General features: G+C 60.6%; 2 protein-coding genes across 5 annotated transcripts; one reads left to right on the top strand and one right to left on the bottom strand.

The window, feature by feature from the left end:
- The first annotated feature begins 1,451 nt into the window (after window positions 1–1,451).
- Window positions 1,452–4,652, top strand: TMEM198 (transmembrane protein 198). 2 transcript variants are annotated; one of them, XM_019007548.2, is made up of 4 exons: window positions 1,452–1,724; window positions 1,831–2,406; window positions 2,640–2,848; window positions 3,278–4,652. In XM_019007548.2, exons 1-4 carry the CDS (start codon window positions 1,562–1,564, stop codon window positions 3,422–3,424), a joined length of 1,095 nt encoding a protein of 364 aa, XP_018863093.1. In that variant the 5' UTR covers window positions 1,452–1,561; the 3' UTR covers window positions 3,425–4,652. The 2 variants fall into 2 exon arrangements, with proteins under 2 accessions (XP_018863093.1, XP_015490832.1); XM_015635346.3 differs by having other exon boundaries at window positions 1,453–1,724; window positions 2,640–2,830.
- Window positions 4,653–4,806: 154 nt separating this feature from the next.
- Window positions 4,807–21,372, bottom strand: OBSL1 (obscurin like cytoskeletal adaptor 1). 3 transcript variants are annotated; one of them, XM_015635343.3, is made up of 26 exons: window positions 21,156–21,372; window positions 18,840–19,937; window positions 17,826–18,095; window positions 17,361–17,621; window positions 16,724–17,029; window positions 16,360–16,638; window positions 15,984–16,259; window positions 15,584–15,856; window positions 12,856–13,128; window positions 11,863–12,138; window positions 11,298–11,573; window positions 10,869–11,144; window positions 10,504–10,779; window positions 9,958–10,239; window positions 8,969–9,244; window positions 8,561–8,836; window positions 8,209–8,475; window positions 7,788–8,057; window positions 7,439–7,705; window positions 6,910–7,176; window positions 6,423–6,535; window positions 6,123–6,276; window positions 5,861–6,022; window positions 5,604–5,708; window positions 5,209–5,475; window positions 4,807–4,969 (listed from the first exon to the last, which is right to left on the bottom strand). In XM_015635343.3, the coding sequence occupies exons 2-26, from the start codon at window positions 19,879–19,881 to the stop codon at window positions 4,962–4,964; spliced, it is 6,798 nt and encodes a 2,265-aa protein (XP_015490829.1). In that variant the 5' UTR covers window positions 19,882–19,937; window positions 21,156–21,372; the 3' UTR covers window positions 4,807–4,961. The 3 variants fall into 3 exon arrangements, with proteins under 3 accessions (XP_015490829.1, XP_015490831.1, XP_033371976.1); XM_015635345.3 differs by having other exon boundaries at window positions 11,863–12,135; XM_033516085.1 differs by lacking the exon at window positions 21,156–21,372 and having other exon boundaries at window positions 18,840–20,253.
- Between the last annotated feature and the right edge of the window lie 733 nt (window positions 21,373–22,105).

Raw genomic sequence — 22,105 nt, 5'->3', positions numbered from 1 at the left:
CGGGGGGCCCGAGGCGGGCGGCAGCAGGTGGGTAAGTCCCGGCGCCAATGAGCAGGCGCTGGGCTCCCCTAGCAACAGTGCCCGCGCCAATGGGCGCCGCGAGCCGCCCGCACCGCTGCCCGCAGCCTGCCCGGCGCCTCGGCATCCCATGCCTTCCCGTGCCATCCCCGCACCGGCCTGCCAGCCGTGCCGTGCCGCATCCCCGGTCCCCTGGGCCGGCAGAGCCCTGCTTTCACTCCGCTCACCGTCGCCCATTCCCACCAGGGCCGGAGCGTCGCTCCTGGGCTCTGCGGGTAAAGTCCAATCCTGCTTAGCGTCCCCCCGGGGGCTGGAGCAGGGGCCCAGCGCTTGGCTGCCCGCTCCCTACCCGCCTGCTTCCTTGGGATTAGGCTCTGTGCTCGGCTTCCCCACGGGGATTTGCCCTGACTGGTGTTGCCTTCCCCAGTCAAAGGGAGGAAGGAGGTTGTCGGCAAGGGTTGAGATGCCAGTGGAGGCCATCTGGGCAGCAGCAAAGTGCTGGGCAACAGGAAGCCATGACTGCAGCCTTTGCCCTCTTCCCAGCTCCTTCCCAGAGCGCCAGAGCGCCGTTTTTGTGAGCTGTCCTGAACTGGCCGCATAAACTTGGCACTTGGAAGGAGTGAGGCTGGCCTGGGGACAATTTGTGACAATAAACCCATTCTAAACCAACTGAGCCTGTAAAGGGACTAGGGCAGTGAAGGGGTGATGGAACTGGCTCCAGGTGGGAGCAGGCAGACGGATGCTGTAATTAGGTTTAAACTGAAGCTGGATCAGTCTTTGCAGGGGATTATGACCCCTCCGTCTGTGTAGGCGCTGCGGGGGGCCCGGTAGCTGTTTGCTCAGCATCCTGGCACAACTGCAGCATTACGGGTGAGCCCTTGGGTAAGGGGCAGTGCCAGCTACAGCTGGTGCCCTTCCAGCCCCATGGATTGGCATGGGAGGGCTGGATCTAGTGTGAAGGCCCAATTTGTTTTTACAAGGACAATGGGAGCTGGAGCAGAGATGAAAAATAGCCAGAAATATGATTAGAGGATTGGAGAAAATGCCTTGGAGTACAAGCTTAAAGAGCTCAATCTGTTTAGCCTATAAAAATAGAAGACTGAGGGGTGACTTAATTACTGAGCATAATTACTTCACAGTCAGAAAATACCAAGTTGTGGAAGTCTCCTGTTAAACAAGCAGGGAAAGGGTGCTGGAGAGGCATGGGTAGGAAAATTGAAACCACAGACAAATTATTAAGTGACACAAAGCTGCCGGGGGTACTGGTAGGCTCTCTGGGGACAGCCACACATTGGGCAACAGTCTGCACCTGATGAGGCTCCCCCATTCCTTCTCTTCCTATCCATGTAGTTGGGGGACAGAGCAGGATTTCTGGTGTCTGGGTGCTGAGTGGTGGCTCATGCTGCTGGGCACGTGCCACCAGTTCCTCCATACTCCTTGTCTCTCTCCCACCAGGTGGGGCGGGTGCCGGGACACAGTTCTGCCGGCGACCTATGAGGCAGGAGTGGAGATTTTGATACCTCTCCCAGGAGTCCCCAGAGCCATGACTGCAACTGTGCAGACGCTGCGGTTCAAGCTGCTGCCGCACGAGCCAGGCCAGGAGTGGGGGCACAGCTGCCAGCAGGAAATTGAGCGTCGCTACCAGGTGGTGCCCTCAGTGGTGTGCGCCATGTGCTGCCTTTTTGGCATCATCTATTGCTTCTTCGGTGAGCCAGGCCAGCCTGACTGCTGGTGGGGCAAGTGGGGAAGAGGGCAGAGGGGAGCTGGGGGATTCTGGTCATCCAATCCCTGACTATGGTGGTCTCTCCACAGGCTACCGCTGCTTCAAGGCGGTCATGTTCTTGACGGGGTTGATGTTTGGCTCTATCATCATCTTCATGCTGTGCTACAAGGAGCGGGTGCTGGACACACAGCTGAGCGTGGAGGCCTCAGTGGGCATTGGGTTGGGCATCGGAGTCTTGTGTGGGCTGGTCACCATGCTGGTGCGCAGCGTTGGCCTCTTCATGGTGGGGCTGCTCCTGGGGCTGCTGCTGGCGGTAGCCACACTGGTGGTGATGGAGCAATTCTACCACCCACCAACAGTGTGGATCCCCATCGCGCTGCTCTTGGGTGTGGGGATGCTCTTTGCTGTCCTCACCCTTCAGTGGCAGCGCTTCTTCACCACGCTCTCCACCGCCGTCTTCGGCAGCGCCATCATGACCGTCACTGTCGACTACTTCATCGAGCTCTTCCTCCTGGTGCAGTACATCTATGAGCGCATCAAGGTGGCCCCTGCTCGCCCCGTGTGCTGGTACAGCTGGGTCATCCTGGGCATCTGGCCGCTCCTCACCACACTGGGTGTCCTGGTCCAGTGGAAGGTCACAGCCGAGGGCTACTCCCATACAGAAGGTGTGTGGGGAGTGGGGCAGATGGGCATGGCACAGGGTGAGTGTAGGAGCTGGGAACCAGGGGACTAGGGTGGATGTTTCCAGCACCTGGTTCACAAGGACAGATATGGGGTTCAGGACTCTGTGGCGTCACACCACCCAAGGGAGGCCTGGTTGCACAAAGCTGGTGCTGGTTTGGCTGCAGGGTTCATTTGGATGTGCTCCCCAGTGCTCACAGGGCGCTTTGCTCCACAGTGATCATCAGCCGGCAGCAGCGCCGCGTGCAGCTGATGCGAATCAAACAACGAGAAGACCGAAAGGAGAAGAAGAAGAAGCGGAGACCCCACCACCCACCACCCCACCAGCACAAAGCCCACCCCCCTGAGCCTGCTTACCGCCGCAAGCCCAACCCTGTGCGCCGCTTTGATGGGGACGTGCTCTCCCCCGTGAGTCCCGCAGCCAGGGTAGAGATCTTCCCCCAGTCTCCACAGCCATTCCTTCTCCGAGTGGGTGGGCTGGGACTGGAGAGGTGCCCAGGCACCAGCTAACATCAGAGCTGCTTGAGGGATGATACTGGGGTGTCCCAGGGATTGAGCAATTCAAGAAGGGCTAAGCTGGGCCGTTAAGACCATGGAGCACTTCAGCCTTTGCAAGCAAATGAGAACTGCTGGCCAAGAGGTCTGTGGGCATAGTAGAAACAAGCAGTAGGCAAGGTGCAAAATGCCCAGGGGAGGGATAAGCCTGTGCTCCCTGCTGTGGCCAGCCACTGGATGGCCCAAGTTCTGGGGATTCCACTGGGCTGTTTTTGAGGGGGGCCGGGGAGGGGCTGCAGCAGCATTTAGGAGTGGTCCAGGGGCAGGGCCCCCTCACTTTCTGTTCCCCCTCTCTCACAGAGCTACATCCAGAGTTTCCGAGAGCGGCAGACAGGACCATCGCTGAACAGCCTCATCGCCAGCTCCCATGCCGTGGTGGACCTGGACTATGACTGCAGCTCCACCGTGCCCCTCACCACGGGCTCTGGCCCTGCTGTGAGGGTATAAGCCAACCCAGTGACCTCGAGCAACACCAGCACCCCAGCCTGCTCTGACAGAACCCCTGAGACAGGCAGGGCTTTGTCCTTGGCCTCAAGTGGCCACATGTGGCTTGGGGCTGCAGATGGAGACCCTTCTTGGAGACACATTGGACTTGTCTGGGGAAGCCCCAGCTGCCTGTGGGGCCCAAAGGTGCTGGGGAAGCCCTTTGGCAGGGACTCAGCCCAAGGACCAGAACCCATGGACGTGCAGTGCGAGTGGCTCTGCTGGAGTGGTGGGTCCCTGAACCCCCACTGCTGTGCATTACCCTATGGCCCGGGCACGCTCATCCTGCATCTTAACATTTCCCCATATTTGAGTCCCCCCCCTTCCCAAGAGCAGCTCCCCATGCCTGCCCCCACCCCACTGCACCCCCAGCAACTCCCCAAGTGCCTGTCCCCTATGTCCTTTCCTCAAAGAGCAGGTTCCATGGCCCTTTTCCCAGCAGGGAATCCCCTGAGCATGTGTGCCCTGTCCCACCCTGTCCCAAGAGCAGCTCCCAGGCAGCGCTTCCCAAAACCTGCCTTCTTGGAAGATCCTCCTGCCCTAGCCATCCTCCCTACACCCCAGAGCAGCTCGCCACTCCTTTTTCCAAGCTGGACCGGGGTGGTCCTGGGGCAGAGACTGCCACGGCCAGATGGTTCCCAAGGTGATGCTGGCAATTGGTGCCTGTCCAGCAGGAGCTGCACTGGCAGGGTGCATCCCCCACAAAATGTTTTGATGGGAGACAGGACACTGGCTCCAGCCTTTGGGCAAAGGCTGGGCTGCCTCAGGGATGCGGGGACCCCTGCAGCATCAGAGACCGTCGCTGTTTTGCTGGCGACTGGATTTTTATAGTGGCCGGGGGACCCTGGGGCAGGGCAGGGCAGGAGCCCCTGCCCAGAGCACTGCTGCAGGCAGAGGCTCACGCCTTGTATATATTTCTCTTGCTGTGATTTGTATTAACTTATTACGGAGTGAGCCAGGATTTCCCCATGGCCAGGCAGGCAGGATGGTGGTGAGACTGGACCGGGGAGTTTTCCCTCTGCTTTGGGAACCCCCCAGCCCAGCCCAGCTGGCCCCGCTGCCCCAGGAACTGCATGTTTCTGCCAGGCACCCCCTTCCCGCAGCGTTGTGCTGCCATCCCCCTTTTAAGTCTCTTTTGTAAATGTGCCAAACGCTGCTGAGGCCTCGGCCACACAGTAAAGAGCCTTTCGGAGTCTGGCGTGCAAAGCCAAGGTCTGGGCGGGGGCAGGGGGCGGGGGTGAGGCGGGGCCCAGACCGCCGGGCTTCCAGGGGTGCTGGAATGGAGACCGATGCCACTATCTTCTATCTTAATGGGACCCCGGCTCAGTGGTGTGGAAGAAGCCACGTCAGAAAAAAAGGCTGTTTAATGCAGAGCCCTGAGGCTGGAGCAGGCTGAGGATGGTGTCCGTGGGTCTGGCCATGCCAGGGGGAGCATGACCCTATCTTCCAGCAGTGGCATCCATCAGTCTGCGTGCAGGCCCTGAGAACCACATCCTGGCTTCTAGCTCCCTGTGGGAACAGTGGGAGTCAGAGTCAGCTGGGGCATTGCCAGGTGGGGCACCCAAAAGGTGTATCCCAGACAGGGAGGAACAGACCACTGGCGCTGTATCCAACCTGCTCCCTCCAGTCCAGCACTCAAGATTTTTGCAAGCGGCAGGGGATGGGGAAACAGGGTTCTGGTGTCTCTTCACTGCAAGGCACAGCAGCACTGGCAGCCACCAGTGGTGCCCCTTTAGGTGCCCACTCACCCTCCACAAGGAGCCGGGCAGTGGAGCGGTCATCGAAGGCGTCACAGGTGTACGAGTCCTCGTCCTCGGGGCCCACGCGGTGAATGATGAGTGTGCGGTAGCAGTCCAGATTGCAGATCTCATACTTGTCGCCAGCAAAGATCTCGGTGTCCCCACGGAGCCAGCGCACCCGGCCCCGGGCGTGGGACACGGTGCACTCCAGTGTCGCCTTGTGCCTCGCCAGCACTGTCTTGTCCCGCAGTGGCTTCACAATCCGGATTGGCAGTGCTGGTAGGTGAGGGCAATGCATCAGTATCGTGGGGTGAGTAGGCTTCCATGAGGACATCACAAGCTGACCCGGTACACCCCAGACCTGGTGTTAGAGCCCAGCCAGACCTCACAGCCCACACTGATACCTTCCACCTGCAGACTGGCCTCCGAGACAACTGTCCTGGCTGTGAAGCGGATGAGTCCCTTGTCCTCAGGGCGCACACCACAGAACAGCAGGAAATGCCGGGTCCCTGGGGAGGGAGAGGCTGGCTCAAGGTGACAGCAATGTGTACCCATAGTAAGCAAGGCAGGGAGGGACCCCCCTTTGTCTTCACAAATGCCCCTTACTTGAATTTGCCCTTTCCCAGCACCAAACCAGGTGTGGAACCACCTGCACCCTCACCTTCTTGACGTATCTTCACTGTGCTGGAGACCTTGATTTTCTCCCCGTCCCGAAACCACTCGCCCTTCACGTCCCCATGTGACACTTCACAGGTGAAGACTGCGTTGTCACCCTCCCGCACCTTGACGTCCTGCAGCTCCTGCACAACGTGGACCTGGCGCTCTGTGGGCAATGCACAGGGTGCCAGGGCAGCCAAGGATGAGGGGAGCAGGTAGCGTAGGGTTTAGGGGTGTGCACACTGCTGGGAGCTGGGAGACCGTACCCTGGACGTGCAGCGTGGCAGAGGCCTGGCAGTCACCCGCATCGCAGGTGTAGCTGCCAGTGTCGCTCAGCTCGCAGCGGTTCAGCTGCAGGATGCGGCGCCGTCCCGCCGAGTAGATGCGGCAGTTGGGCCCTGGCCGCAGCTCCTGTCCATCCTGCATGGCAGCAAACGGGCAGCACCCCACTGCTTTGGCCCCTCTGCTCTATCTGCAGCCCTGGCAGGGAGGGCAGCGGCCAGGGGACAAAGCATGGAGGAGGACACGGCCAGGTGCTGCTGGAGGGGATAAGGGTGAGCCCTCACCTTGAACCATTTCACCTCTGCATTGGGGCGAGACAGCTCACACTCGAAGCTGGCAACCCCCGTCTCTGGGACCCCCAGGTCTCGTGGGACTCTCACCATAGTGACTGGAGGCTCTGAGGAGGCAGGACACAGGATATGAAGGCTTGGTAGGGAAAAGGCATGGATTTGTGGCTGCAGGGAAGAGTAGTTGTGGCTGGGGCATTTCAGCATGGGGTGAGAGTGGCACTACCCATGGGTAAGCACTCATCAGTGGTGTTCCAGCTGGCTCTGGACCCAGACCCTGGATGGGTGTCCCCCACTGCTCAGCTTACATCTCCTCCCTGAGGACAGGGGGACACTTGCCAGCACACTGTCACCACTGTCCAGGACAGGGGGACACATATGCCCAGGGTGGCCCAGCTCAGCCTTGGTATCCCCCAGTACAGAGCAGCTGAAGATCAGACAGTGCCAGTGCCACACACCCCCCAGCCTGCCCCAGGGACCATACCCCGCACACGCAGGTGGGCACTGCAACGCAGAGTGTCAGCAGTGAAGGTGACAGTCCCTGAGTCTTCCAGTGCAAGCCTCTCCAGTGTCAGGCTATGCCCGCAACCCGTGGCACTGATCCGGCACGTACTGCTGGGCTTCACGCGGATACCGTCCCGTGTCCAGACCCCAGTCACGCCAGGGTGAGACAGCTCCAGGTGAAATGTGGCTGTCTCCTTCTCAAAGGTCTCCACATCTGCCAGTGGTGTTCGGATTGACACCTTCCGGGCTGTGAGGGACCCAAGTCTGTGAGTAGGTGTTTGCTCCACCACAGAGCCCCTGGCTTCCCAGTCTGTGCTTGCTGGAGTGATCATCTAAATCCAGCTGTTTGTACTGGACTCCCACCCCTGCCCACGCACTCACCTCTCTGACCACCCCTTCCAGCCAAGTACCAGCTCTGCCCACATGCTCCCCTTGCAACAACTGGGTGCCCTCCCTGTCCCCATCCCACCCCCGTTGCCTTCCATCCCCATCCCCAGCCTGGTACTCACGCTCCACATGGAGCTTGGCCTGCGTGCGGTCGTGCAGGCTCTCGCAGCGGTAGGTGCCGCGGTCGGCAGGGCCGAGGCAGCAGATGGTGAGGGTGCGCCGGCACCCCAACTCCTGCAGCAGGTATTTGCTTCCCGGCTGAAGGAGGATGCCCTGCTTCAGCCACTGCACCTCGGCAGCCTCATGGCTCACCTCCACCTCCAGGCACACGTCCCCCTGCTCCTCTGCCACCACATCCTGCAGCTTCTGCACAAACAGCACCTGTGCCTCTGCATGGCCCACGTGCTGGATCAGCAGCTGACCCCAGGGCTGTGTCTCGGGCTGAACCCCAGCTTTCTCCTTCCCCCTCACCTTGTACGCTCAGCCGAGCTGTGCTCACCAGCCCCTCGGCATTGGCTGTCACAGTGCCTGCATCACCTGTCTGGCACTGCCGGAGGGTGAGGCCGTGGCACAGCCCGCTCCTGGTCACCAGCAGACGCTCACTGGGGACCACGGGCTGGCCATTCAGCTGCCATGTCACAGCCACATCTTCGGGGGACACCAGGCACTTGAAGGTGGCATCCTCCCCTTCCAGCACTGTCAGGCTCTGCAGCTCCATGATGATCTCCACCACCCTGGGGACTACAACCGGTTTGTCAGGGCACAGCATAAGGAACCCCCTGTCATGTAGGGATGCAGAGCATTCCTGCAATACTGGTATCGCTGTGCCAGCATCCCCACCACCCCTCTGGAATAGGAGTCCCCCGAGGTGGCGGGGAAGCCTTGGGCTCACCCTGCACCGTCAGCGTCGCCAGGGTCTGGTCGTCGTTGGACTCGCAGCAGTACTCGCCGGCATCCGCGGGCTCCACGCGGCTCAGCACCAGCGACCGCTCCCGTCCCTCTGCCGTCATCTGCCGGCGGGGGCCGGGCGCCAGCACCCGCCCGTCCTTCCGCCACACCACGTCGCCCCGCGCCTTGCAAAGCTCGCACCACAGCACCACCCGCTCGCCCTGCCGGGCTCGCACGTCCGACAGCCCTCGCAGGAACTTGACCCGCAGCTCTGCGCAGTCAAACCACCCCATATCGGCACCCGATGCCACCGCAGGGGGATCCCCGGGCACCCCCGCTGCCCCACTGGCACCCACCTCGGACATTCACGTCGAACTGCATCTGGTCGTGGGGTGAGAGGCAGGTGTAGGTGCCAGCGTCCTCCATGGCCACGTTGTGGATGATGAGGCTGTGCACACGGCCATCCCGACGCAGCTCGCAGCGCTCGCCGGCCACTGCCGCCTGCTGCGGGCCCAGCCAGGTGACATCAGATCGCTCTGTGGAGGTGATGGCAGAGAGCACGGCACTGCCGCCCTCCAGCACCAGCAGCTTCTCCTGCTCCTCTCGTTTGTTCACGAACAGCACGGGTGCCTCTGCCGGAGGAGAACCGGGCTCAGCTGTGGCCCTGCCAGTGGCAGGGGAATGGGGGTGCGAAGCATTCCGGCATGAGGCAAGATGAGACTGCTCCTGCCCGTGGCGTGGGCGAGGGACACCCCCAGGCTCACCTTTCACATGCAGTGTGAAATGCGCCTCATCATCACCGGCGTCGCAGAGGAAGATGCCCCCATCACCCAGCTCCGCTTGCTTGATGGTGAGGCTGTGCATGGGACCCTCGCTGCACACCAGCAGCCGCCCACCTGAGCACAGCGTCTGTCCGTCCTTCTGCCACTGCACTGCCGCTGTCTCCTGGGACAGCCGAGCCACCAGTGTTACACTGTCCCCCTCCTGCACCTCCAGCGGGCTCTGCGCTTCCTCCTTGTTGACAATGCACACAGGCCGGGCTGAGGGGTGCAGGGATAAGGCAGGGTTCAGGGGTGCACCCACAGTGGGTGCAGTGCAGGGATAGGACTGATGCAAGTGGAGAGGTGATCCCTCAGTGAGTCACTGTGGGGCAGGAGAGCTGTGGGGCTGGCTAGGGGTCATAGTAGGACCAGACAGTGGTCCCAGAGGGGCAGGCATGCAGGCTGGAGGGATCTGGCAGCTCAGGGTTTCACTCAGGGAAGGGACAGCAGCAGAGCCCATCACTCCTGCATCACTCCCTGTACAGGCGGCCCAGCTGCCATGTTGAGAACATTAATTTCATTGTATGTCTCCCTCCCCATCCAGAACTCCTTGCTGGGGAGCCAGGGCACCCGCCTGCAATAGGCCCCCTCCCACCCTGCACAGCCCTCCATCTCCAGCTGATAAGGGTCCAGGCTGAGCTCAGCCTTTGGCAGCCAAAGCAGGAGGAGCGGCGCCTGGGAGCCAGCCAAGGCTAAATTTAAACAGCCCCTGGCTGGGGGAGGCAGCAGGGACATGTCTCGCCACGACCCTGATATGTCTCTTTCTAACCAACAGCTTCTGTAGGGTTAGGGACAGCGCTCCCACCCTTCCCTGCCATGCTGCCACCCTGGCCTCTGCATCAGGAGGGTCACAGAGGCTTCCCTTCCCCTTGTCCAGGTTTGTGGCATGATCCCACCATTCTGGAGGTCCCTGGGGTTCTGAACCAGCTCACCTGACACCTCCACATTTGTCACCATGCGGTCGCTGGCAGCATCACAGATGTAGCACCCTGTGTCACTGGGCTGTACCCCATTGACAGTGAGCTGTCGCAGCACCCCACGGGCCTCAACCTGCACCCGTTCACCCGGATGCACCTCCTGGCCATTCCGGAGCCAGCGCACAATGGCGTCGGGCCGGGAGAGCTCACAAGCCAGCACCAGGTCTTCCCCGGCCACCAGGCAGCGATGCACCTCGGTGCCCGTGCTGCCCACGATGGTCACCGGTGGCTCTGGGACTGGAGAGATGGGCTGTCACCACAAAAGCATCCTGTGCTGGATATCTCAATGGCCAAACCCTGTCTGGACTCTTCTGGCTGCAGCTATGGCTAGCACAGGGATTTCCCCAGGGCCAACACACGTGCAGCCCACTCCCCAAGTGCCCCCCACCAGCCTCCCTGTGCTCACTGCCACCCAGCCCAGCCTCACACCACCCTGGCAGCAGCCACAGACCCACCTCAGTCCTCTCCCCCTGGCCATCCCCACCAGGACCTCCTGCTCACCTTCTACAGTAATGAAGAAGATGATACTGTCATCACCGGTGTCACAGAGATACTCCCCAGCATCCTTGCCTGTGGTGCCCAGGATCACGAGGGACCGGCGCAGCCCGTCCTCCTCCAGCCGCACACGCCCCGTGTCCTGCAGCTTCTCCCCGTCCTTGTACCACTTCACCTCACCATGGGTGTGTGAGAGGTGCACCTCTAGCACCAGGTCCTCCATGGCCTGGCAACGCCGGTGGGTCAGCAGGACGTCTTTCTCCAGGATCCTGACCAGCGGATCTGCAGCATCCAGCACCAACAGAGCTGAGGTCTCTGGGGTTTGTGCACCCAGCACTCCACACTAGGCTCTTCCCTAGCCTCATGCTCACCCAACACTTGGATGGTGAAAGTCACTGTGTCATTGGTAGTGTCACAGGTGTATTTTCCAGAGTGCTCAGCTTGGGCAGTGGGGATCAGCAGCCGGCGATAGGCACCCTCCTCCTCCAGGACCAAGCTTCCCCCAGCCTCGAGCCTGACACCCTCCTTTGCCCAGCACACAGGTGCATCTGCACGGGACAGCTCACAGCACAGTGTCACCGTCTCCCCCGGGGACACCGTCATGACAGGGACAGGTCTGCAGGGCTGCAGGATCCTCACCGGAGGCTCTGCAGGTATGGCATGTCTGTGATACAAAGCAGCACAGGGACAACACAGCCCTGGCACTCCTCTGCTGCTAGCCCCAGGTGAGCACCTGTGTTGGGTGGCCCAGTGGTTGGACATCCACTGGTGGCCAGAACACCATCAGCACCTCCACTGACCTGACACCTTGACGTCAAAGGAGACGGCCTCATCCTTGGTCTCGCAGATGTACTCGCCTGCATCCTCCGCGCTGCTCTTGGGGATGAAGAGACAGCGCCAGGCCCCCTCCACCAGCAGCAGCAGGTTATCAGTCTCATCCACCTCCAACCCATCCTTGAACCAGTGCACCGAAGCATCTGGCACAGAGAGCTCGCACCGCAGTTCCACACACCCTGGTGCCTGAACCAGCAGCTCCAGTGAGCGCTGTGGAGGCTGCAGGATCCTCACTGGTGGCTCTGTGGGATGTGAAGGAAAGGTGTGAGACCTGCTCACTGCTCTGCTCCTGGCTCTGCGGTGTCTGTTTACTGTCGTCTGTGTGCCTGTCCCCATGGGGCTGTATGGAAGCTACATCCTCTCACCCCAGTGCAGAGGTCGGAGCTACTCAGGGGCAGGGGCAGTAGGTGCAGAGATACAACTGCACACCCTCGTCCACAATGCTGAGGGCAGGGAGCAGGGCTGGGGACCCCAGAGCACAGAGCTGGTGCAGTGCTGCCCTTTCCAGGATGTCCCTGCTGTGCCACCAACCTGCCACCAAGATGGAGTAGGAGATAGATGCATCTCTGGCATTGCAGATGAACTCCCCTGTGTCCTGCATCCGGGCACAGGGCAGCACCAGCCGGTACTGCAGTCCTTCCTGCTCCAGCACCAGGGTCTCGTCCACCTTCACTTCTTCACCATCCTTGTACCAGCGCACCGGGGACACTGGGTGGGACAGCTGGCACCACAGCTCCACACGCTGTCCGACCACGTAGGAATGCAGGGCCTCCTTGTTGGAACTGACAATCCTCACTGGCACCTCTGCTGGGGACATGGCAGGGCACAGGCGTGGTGCTGGGTGAGTCCCTTGTGAGGACCGGAATCCCCTGGGCATCTCACTGCTCATGATCACCCTGAAGCTGGCAGCATCATCCCCGGCATGGCATGTGTACACCCTGAGTTAGACAGTGCGGCTGCAGCAATGCACAGCCTCTGTGAGCATCCCTCTGAGCAGGTGGCCAGGACCATGGCCTTGCTGTCCTTCAGCCAGTGGACAGGGGCATCTGGAGGGGACACCTGGCACTCCAACACCAAGGGCAGCTCTGCTAGCACCTCCCAGAGATGCTGTGCCTCTGGCACTGGGGTGAGGCAGACTTTCAGGGCTGAGAGGACCAAGACCTTGTGTCACTTGGCCTCCCATGCTACCTGCCCTGCGGGCAATGGCCATAGAGATGCCAGCCCTGTGGTGTTTGTTGGTAGCTGCAAGCTGAGGCAGCAGCAGGTCTGGGGTGTAAGGTGGCATCACCCAGAGGCAGGCAGCTGGTTGTGCTCTGGGGTGTAGGGGGCAGTGTGACACAGGGCTCTGGCAAGAGACAGAACCAGCTTGTATGCTCCTGCCCATACCCCCCCTCTCAACCCAGGGTCATGGGCAAGGAACTGCTCACAAGGAGGTGAGAGGCAGCTGAGGTGCTGAAGTCACAGTGTGAGCAAGGAGCTGGGGCAGAGGGAGAAGGGGGAGAGGGATGTGTCTGTTGCACCCACCTGTCACAGTGATGGTGTAGAAGACAGAGTCCCCACCAGCATCGCAGACAAATTCCCCCGTGTCCTGTGGCTGAGCGCAGGGCAGCACCAGCCGGCACTGCAGCCCCTCCTGCTCCAGTACCAGGCTCTCACCTGCCTCCACCTCCTCCCCATCCTTGTACCAGTGCACCGGGGCTGCCAGGCGGGACAGCTGGCACCACAGCTCCACACGCTGTCCGGCCACGTAGGTGTGGGAGGCCCCCTCGTTGGAGCTGACAATCCTCACCGGCTCCTCTGTCATGGAGAGACATGGGGCTCAGCCAGGACATAAAGACCAGAGCCAGTGACGGTGGCAGTCACAGCCCTGTTTGGAGTGATGGCTTCACCTCTTGTTAGTTTTAAGGCTGGAAGGCATCACATCATCCACATGCCGCATGGCACAAGCTTCTGGACCATCGTGCCTGGGTCTCCCTCTTCTCCCCACATGTTACAATCAGGAGGAGCACTAGGCTATGAACTGGCTATACACTGCTGCCGTGCCCTTGCCCCCATGGTACCTGCCCTGCTTTGCCCTATGGTGGAGCAGAAGGTTGTGGAGGGAGGATACAAATTGGCAAGCCCAGTATTGATAACCACTGTCTGTGGTGCCAGCACCAGCCCTTGCAGCTGCTCTTCCAGGGGGTGCCTTCCCCTCTGCCTATCTATCCATTTCAGAGGCCACCAGATGCCAGCCAGGGTGCTTCTGTCATGGCTCAGCCTTGGCATTTGCTTATACTATGGCACAGGCATGTGGTTTGCTTGCAGCCAGCAGCCCCATCCCTCCAGCTCACCAGGACCCAATTCCAGATTGCAGTCATCACTAAAATCACCATTATTTGCTACATAAAATGTGTGCCATTGCTAACATCGCCCCTCTAAATTGAATCAGAGCTCTAAAGACAGAGGGTCTCCCAGTACAAATTTTAGGTGACCAGCCCTCCTCTCTCCTAGGAGAAGTTCAGGATGCCACCCACAGCCAACACTGCCTGCCAGGCCATGCACATTGCAGCCAGCCGTAGCTGGCCTGGACTCCGCCCTGGGCACTCATCAGGCCCGTGGCTCCTTGCGGGCACAAGCCACAGCCAGCTCTGGGGCACAGTGGTGGAGAACAGCAACCTGCCTCTCTGACAGCCTGCAGCTGCTCCATGCTGTGCAGCCGGGTGGAAGCTTCCCAGACAGCTCCCAGCTGTGATGCCCGGGCCCAGCAGCACACCGCAGTGTGCGGGAGCGGTGCGGCGCCAGTTTGCAGCGATTAACCTGCCGCACGCTGAGCCTACATCCGCCCAGCTCCCTGATCAAACGACTGGCCGCTGCCTCTCTCCCTGGACCTGCTAAAAGCAATCACATTGCTGAAGTGCAGCTAGAGATGTTGAGCAGCACCGAAGTGAGGGGATAATGTGCAAGCCCTCAGTGGGCAGCATCGCTCTGGCCTCAGCCTCTCGCTAGTTCTGAGGGAGCTCCAGTGCTCAACAGCTGACGGAAATCCCAGAGGTGCGTGGGGATGGCCGAACTTGAGGCAGGCAGGCTCCCTGCCACAACAGCCCTATGGGGGATAGCTGAGATGCCTTAGGGAAACCCAAGCGTGCCACAGCAGTGCTTGACTGCAGCGGCCAGCCTGGCACTTGTGCCAGAGACGTGTCAGCCTGAGCCTCTAGGCACCCACCCCCAGCCCTGCTGGTGACATTGATGTCCAAATCCAGATTGAACCAAGACAGCCTCCCTAAGACCCTTCTGTCAAAGTGCTGCAAAGCTGCTCAGCCAAAAGGCTGAGCTTCAGCAGATGGTGCTCCCTCTGCCACCCTAGGGAAGCAGAGCTCTCCATGCCCCACACTCCCACACAACACACTGCCTCTGCCCAATGCCCATGCTGCTTCTCCTTCCCACTGGCAATTTTTTATCTCACTAAAACCCTTCCCTTCCTCATCCTCCCAGCAGTCACCACTCCACTGACTCTTCAGTATCTCTTATCACTCATCCTATCTTCACTCCTACATCTTTGGCCATTAACTTTGGCCCTTTGCCATGTGTTAACCCCACAGTGAGGCATTACCACTGAATTCACACCACATTTCAACCGGGCTTTAGCTCTGCCCCTGGTTGTCTCCCTGTGGTTGTGGGATGTGGATTTTGGGGCCAACAAGGGGAAGCCTTTCACTTGCTTTCAGTTTTCATTATCCTCTGCCGGCCAGCAACGCTAGCAGCCGCTCCACAGCTGGGGCAGCCACCACAGGGTGCTGAGCCCTGCTCCCACCCAAACACCCCAGCAAACACCACCCAGCCATCGGTCTCCAGGCAACTGCTAATTTTCAGGTCAGCAATCAATGCTGTCCATCAGAGCAATGACCAACCATGAGTCACCCTATGCAGGTGTCGGGCCCATTATTTTTAGGACCTTGGAGGAGGGCTTGGTTACTAGCCATGGCAGAGGTCTGGCAAACACCCTGACGTGCAGGTGCTGGGTGCTCTCATGTGCTCTAGTGTTTTGGGCAGGCAGAGTGAGCTGTTCCCTCTGGCAGCTGGTCTGAGTGCCACAAGGACCCCAACTATACAACCAACCAAACTGCTCCTGAGCACTTGGCAAGAGCATGTCTGACAAGTATCCCATCACAGCAAGTGACAGCAATACTGGCAGCAGCACATGTGTTGTGGCATCCTGCACAGGCAAAGAAAACCCTGTGAGACTGTACCAGCCCTCCTGCATCACACTCACCCACTACAGTGATGGTGTAGAAGGCAGAGTCCCCACCAGCATCACAGACGAACTCCCCTGTGTCCTGTGTCTGAGCGCAGGGCAGCACCAGCTTGCACAGTGGCCCCTCCTGCTCCAGCACCAGGCTCTCGCCCACCTCCACCTCCTCTCCATCCTTGTACCAGCGCACTGGGGCTGCTGGGCGGGACAGCTGGCACCACAATTCCACACGCTGCCTGGCCACGTAGGTGTGGGGGGCTTCCTCGTTGGAGCTGATAATCCTCACCAGCACCTCTGCCAGGGATAATGCGGGCCTCAGCATGACTGGCTGCAGCTTTCTGCCGCATATGGGGGCAAGAAACAGAGCAGGAGCACTATCAGGATATAGGGGTCAGGCTCCCACATGCAGTCAGCAGCTCACCGGTCACAGTCACCACAAAGTCCACGGCATCATCCCCAGCGTCACAGGTGTACACACCAGTGTCTGAGGGACATGCTGAGCGGAGGAGCAGCCTTCGCACGCAGCCCTCTGTCTGCACGGCGATAACGTCATCCAGGGGCACGGCCTTGCCATCCTTCAGCCAGCAGACAGGGGCATCTGGGGTGGACACCTGGCATTCCAGCAGCACAGGCAACCCTGCTGGCACTTTCCGGAGCCGTTCGGCCTCAGACACTGGGGCAATGTGGACCTGTGGGGCTGAGAGACATTGAGGAGGCGTGAGAAGCATCCTCCAGCATGACAGCCAGCCCCTGCTGCTGAGGTCCTGGTAGGACCACCGGGTGAGTGCCCCGATCACCTTGCACATGCAGGATAGCTGAGTCCCTCACACCACCGGACACAAAGGTGACCTGGGCCCCAGTGTCAGCCAGTCGTGCTCCCCGGATCAGCAGCGAGTGCTCCATCCCACGGCGCTGTACGCTGCACCGGCCACCTGCATCCTCCTCCTCTCCCAGCCTGGTGCCGTTGAGGAACCAGGATCCGTGTACTGCGGCTGAGAGCTCCAGGGAAAACTGTGCATCCTCACCGTCCCTCACCCACGTGTCCTGCAGACTCCTCTCCAGATGAGCTGCTGGGGCTGGAGCACAGTGGGACTGAGCCCCAGTGTCACTGACTACCAGCACACTGTGGCACGACATGCCAGCTTTTGCCTGTCTCCTCACCAAGATGCACAGCTCCGGGGAACTCCACAGGGCTGCTCGTGCCATGCTTGTTGGCGGCAGAGATGCGGAAGCAATAGTCGGCCTCTCGAGGCACGCTGTCGCCCAGCACCCGCACGCAGCTGGGCAGGTCGGTGGCAAGGCACTGCACCCACTCCCCTCCCGCTGCCTCCCGACGCTCCAGCAGGTAGTGGCTGGCGGGGCGGAGGTGGGAGTCAGGCGCAGGACACCAAGTCAGCAGCGCCGTGTTGCTCTCCACCACGCTCATCTCAGCTGCCACCGGTGCACTCGGAGGGTCGTGCTTCACACCTGCAAGTCACAGCCCAGGTTGCCTGCTTGGGGATGGCAGCGAGGCTCTAGGTGGGGTGGCAGAAGGGCTGAGTGGAGATACATAGCCTGTTTCTTTGGGGATCCTCTCTCTGAGGATCCCCAAACCATTTAGCATGCTGCCAGCTACAGGGGTTTCTGAGTGCCTATGAGGCTGGGATCCTGGAGCCCTGCTCAAACACCCCTTCCCAGAAAACACATTGCAGCATCACAGCCCCAGCATATTGGGTACCTATTCCATCTCCCCTTCTGTATCACCCCCTATGAACAGGCAGGAGAGAGGACACAGGACCCCTTCAAGCCTGGAACTTACACTTGACCCGGAGCTGGGAGGATGTCTGCGACTCCCCAACAGTGAAGGAGATGATGCCTGCCTCCTGGCGAGTGACATGCACCAGCACCAGGAGGTGTGTCCTGCTGAAGCTCTTAAGCACAGTACGGGGTGACTCGCACAGCTGTAGCCCATCCCGGCTCCAGAAGCTCCCCTCTACCACATCCCGTGTCTCCACACAGAAAACTGCATTCTCCCCCTCCATCACATCCAGCTTCCGTGGCAGCCGCTTCACAATCACCCCTATGGGAAGAGATATATGAGGGCCAGGGAGGGATGCTGGGAAACAGGATGGGCTCTTTAAGGTGGGAGAGGAGAAGGAGGAGGTTGAGAAGGGGCAGCAGCAGGCACCAGGCAAATGGTAAGGCAAACATAGGGGGCAGTGGGGACCCTGGCAAGGAGGAGAATAAAAAGGCAAAGCTGTGCTACCAGAGACCTGACCCCCACCTCGCACAGAGACCTCGGCGATGCTGCGCCCTTTGTCCTTCATTTGGCAGAGGTAGATGCCATCGTCATCGGTGCGGGCATCGCGGATGGTCAGGCGCCGCACCACCCCTCGCTCCTCCATCACATACTTGTGACTGGGCTGCAGCTCCCTGTCCTCCAGGTACCAGGAGGTGGGGATGGTCTCCAGGGGCACCTGGCACTCCAGCACTGCATCCTCCCGCTCTGCTACCTCCACGTCTGCCAGCTGCACCTGGAACCGCAGCCGGTGCTCTGCCACAGGGAGAGACAGGAGCTTAGGGAGTGTGGGGTACAGCACCCACCATTAGCCCTTCTCTCAAGGTGTTCCCAGCTCACAAACCCTTGGCCCTCTCCATTGGCTTGATTGAGACAGACACTGCCTTGACCAGCACATTCCCCAGAACAGCAAGAACCAGGGCACAGCCTGGGGAGACACAGGGATGCCCCCAGTATCTCAGCAGGGAGTTTTGGGGGATGCAGGAGCATAGAAGGCAGCATGCTGCAGCAGGCATCTCAGTGGAGGGGAGCAGTGGGATGTAGGCAGGGGCTGCACCAGTTACTGGGTAACCCCAGCCACGGGCTGGCCCCAGCTGGCTGGGTGGCTTGGGGGGAATTGGGCTGCTGCCAGTGCAGACTGTTGGAGCCATGCCCTGCAGGGCTGCCTGCCAAAATCACTCAGCACTTTCAGGGGAATTTGTCACCAAGGCACTGTCCCCCTTCCCTGTTTGTGGCTGGACACCCGCAGCCATCCCAAGAAGCCACCTCTCTGTTTGCAAGGGGAGAGAGACATGGAACAGGACACAGCTCCTGGAGGAGCTCAGCATCCCCTGCTTCCAGCTCACAGCTCTGTCCTGAGGAGTCTGGGGTGACCTTGGCTGCACAGGGCAGGAAGGAGCCCAGAGATGCTGGGCTCCCACACAGACACCCCTGCCAGACAAAATTCCCTGAGCCACCCAGAGCCCAGCCACTTCTGACACTCCTGGGACATGTTCCTACCTTTCACCTGGAGCTGTACTGCGCTGAGGGTCTGGCCAGCGGTGTTGGAAGCAGTGCACATGTACAACCCCTGGTCCTGGGGTTTGCAGTACAGCACCTTAAGGATGAAGTAGCCCTCCCGGTCCTCATAGATGAGATGCCTGCGACCAGGGGCGAGAGGCTCACCATCTTTCTGCCAGATAATCTCTGGTTTGGGCTTGCCAGTAACGAAACAGCGAAACTTGGCGTGCTTCCCTGCGCTCACGGCAAATGCCTTGGCCCCTGGCACCCTGGCTGGCACTACACCATTGGGCACCCAGGTCTCCGGTCCCACACGCCGTGTCGCTGCGTGCCGCCGCCACCGCTGCTGCTCCACCAGCACCTCGGCACCATCAGCAGGGGAGCCATTGGGGAGCCCATGCAGCGGTGCCTGGGCTTCCACCAGGAGCACGGCAGCAGCCAGAGCCTCCTGGGAGCCGCTGCGTGCCCGGCATACGTACACTCCCCCATCCTGGGGCCGTGCACTGAACAACTTGAGGAAGTGCCAGTCCTCTGGTTTCTGCCCTACTGCAAAGTGGCTGCTCTCAAAGAGGTCAGAGAGCTTGTGCCCGTCCTTCTCCCACTCCAGCACCGGGCAGGGCTGCCCAGACACCCTGCAGGTGAACATCACGTCCTCCCCGCGGCACACCCGCATGGACGAGGGGGCAATGAGGAAGGCAGGTGCAACACTGCGTGAGCATCCTTCCTCTTCTCCGGGCTCCGCTGGCTCTACACTGAGTGTAGTGGCAGCGTAAGTCTCGCCAACGCTATTCTTGGCCCTGCAGACATAAAGTCCACTGTCCTTGGGGGTGGCACAGGACACCAGCAGGCTGTACAGGTCCCCTTTGGACTCCATATGGAAACGGCCTGAGGGTTCGATGGTATTCTTGTCCTTTTCCCAGAGGATGCTTGGCTGAGGATCACCCATGATCTGGCAGCTCAGGACCACATTGGTGCCACTTTGGACCGTGAAAGCACGTGGATAGGCCAGGAACCTGGGGGCTCCCCCAAACCCCTCCATCATCAGCTCCCCAGGATCACGGCAGGCAGCTGGCTGGAGCAGCAGTAGGAACCATCAGCCTGGGGGGATGTACAGACAGACTCGAGTTGGGGCCCAAGCTTCATCAGAGACAGACCAGGGTGGAACCCCCAACCAGGAGGAGCCCACACCTGGAGCAAAATCCCCAGCATGGACCCCCTGCTTCAGGAGCATCACCCTCATTCGGGGCAGCACAGCCCCACTGTTTTTGCCCCTGCGTCACCCAAATCAGCCGTTTCCCAGCCCGAGGCAATAGGAGAGGTGACAAAAGGTGGCTCTTTGCACCCCGGGGGGCTGAGACACATGCCACCTATCCCAGGGTTGCAGAGGGGACTCCAGTTCCAGAGGCGGGGGACCTCTGTCTAGACAGGGAGCATGGGCAGCTGCTTGCTGGGGGCTGGGGGAGAGCGGAGGCAAAAGGGCCCCAGCCCGCCCCTTCCCCACCCGCCGGGCATTCACATTCCTGCAGTATCGGGTGGTGGCAGAGCCGCATTCCTGCAGCATCTGGGCTGGCTCAGCGGGCAGGTGCTGACACGGGGCTGTCACGGGCCCGAGGCCCCGGCTGGACCCGGACTGGGATTTCCTCCCAGATTTGGGCGGGCAGGGGACCCCTGTGCCCGGCAGCCGCACCCCAGGGCCGTGCCCTGGGGTAAAGCGGGGCTCTGGAGAAGGGGTCCCCCTTCCAGACAGTAGTCCCACAAGCAAGATTCAGCCCTTGTGCACTCAAAACCGTAGCTGGAAATCATCAGCCTCAGAGGCAAAATGAAAACTGGGGAGGTGGGTCCTGCTTTTGGAGGGCACTGCCTCCATCCCCGGCTTTGTGGGTAACCGTGCCCACCATCAGGAGCAGGAGCAGGGTAGGGTGCTCCGTGCCTCCCCTCAGTGAGTGCACCCCAACCTTTGCCCACACCATGGCTGGGACAGGGATAGGGTCGTCTCTGACCTGCTCAGGCAGGGGGAGAGGAAATAAAAATACTTGAATGAGCCAGAGGGTAGGAGAGGGCTGGTCCCCAAGGAGAAACAGGGACTGCGGCCAGCTTCTCCTTCCAGAGGCCTACCCCCAGGACAGTGCACCCTTCAGAGCCATCTTCCCATCCACGCACACCCCTAACCCGTGGGCCACCCCACAGCAGCTCCTTTGGACACAAACAGATGGGTGTGATGGCTTGGCCACACCATTGCACCCTTCAAACACTCCCTTCCCCAGTCAGCCTGCCCCAGGCAGCCCCCCAGCCTAGTCCCCCGGCCCACTCATGTACCTTGCTCCGCCACCTCTCCCCTGTGTTTCTCAGTGCCGGCACCCAGCTCCTGCTGCTTCCCCCAGCTCCCCTCCTGGCTGTCAGTGCGCAAGGACCAAATGTTACAAATGCCTGCAGCTGCTGTCCCCAAAAATACCCTCTGATGACACGCGGGGTTGATAAGAGTGAGCCTGCTCCATTCAGCGCCTCACCGAGGCTGGGCTGGCCTACCTATGTATAGCAGCCCAGCAGGAGCCACCCCAGAGAGCTGGGGTGCTGCAGGCCCGGCCGTGCCCCTGCGCTGGCTCAGCCAGCAGCAAGAGACGTGTCCTGCGGAGAGCGTGGGCATGGGGTGCCTGGGGCAGGGTGCCCGGTGTGCGGTACACTGAGCTGGACACCGGACTGCAGTGAGACAGGCCGTGTCACACAGGACACGCTGCATGAGAGGGATGTACTGCACTGGATACTGCGTGAGATGCCAGGCTGTACTGGATGGGACTGCAGGACACTGGGCTGCCAGAGGCACAGAGGGGATGCACAGACTGCCCACCATCCACAGGGCAGGCATGGATAATGGATAGGGAACATCTGGCACTGTCCCCTCAGGCAGTGGTGAGAGGAAGGGCACTGGGTCTCCTTACAGCCTATGCCTCTCCTGCAACTCTCATCCGGTGAGCAGGCCATGGCTGGACAGCCTGAACAGCACCCTAGGATCCTTCCCCCGGACCTGCTGCAGGGTCTCCAGCTGTCTCATCAGTTTTTCTCCCCCTGAAGCGGGGCCAGCCTTCCCCAGTCCCAGGTAGAGCAGGGACCTTTTACTATCCTTTCTGCTTCATGTCCCCAGGACCTTGCCAATCACCAGACTGTCATGGAGATGCCGTAACCATTCTCCCCTCAGCTTGCCCTTTCCAAGGCCCCCATCCTCAAATTTTGGTTGCCCTGGGGACTGCCACCTGCAAAGTGTCTCCTCC

The sequence above is a fragment of the Parus major genome, chromosome 7 (assembly GCF_001522545.3).
Source record: "Parus major isolate Abel chromosome 7, Parus_major1.1, whole genome shotgun sequence".
Taxonomy (NCBI): domain Eukaryota; kingdom Metazoa; phylum Chordata; class Aves; order Passeriformes; family Paridae; genus Parus; species Parus major.
The sequence above is the reverse complement of the archived record's forward strand: the minus strand, read 5'-3'. Positions and strand labels throughout refer to the sequence as shown.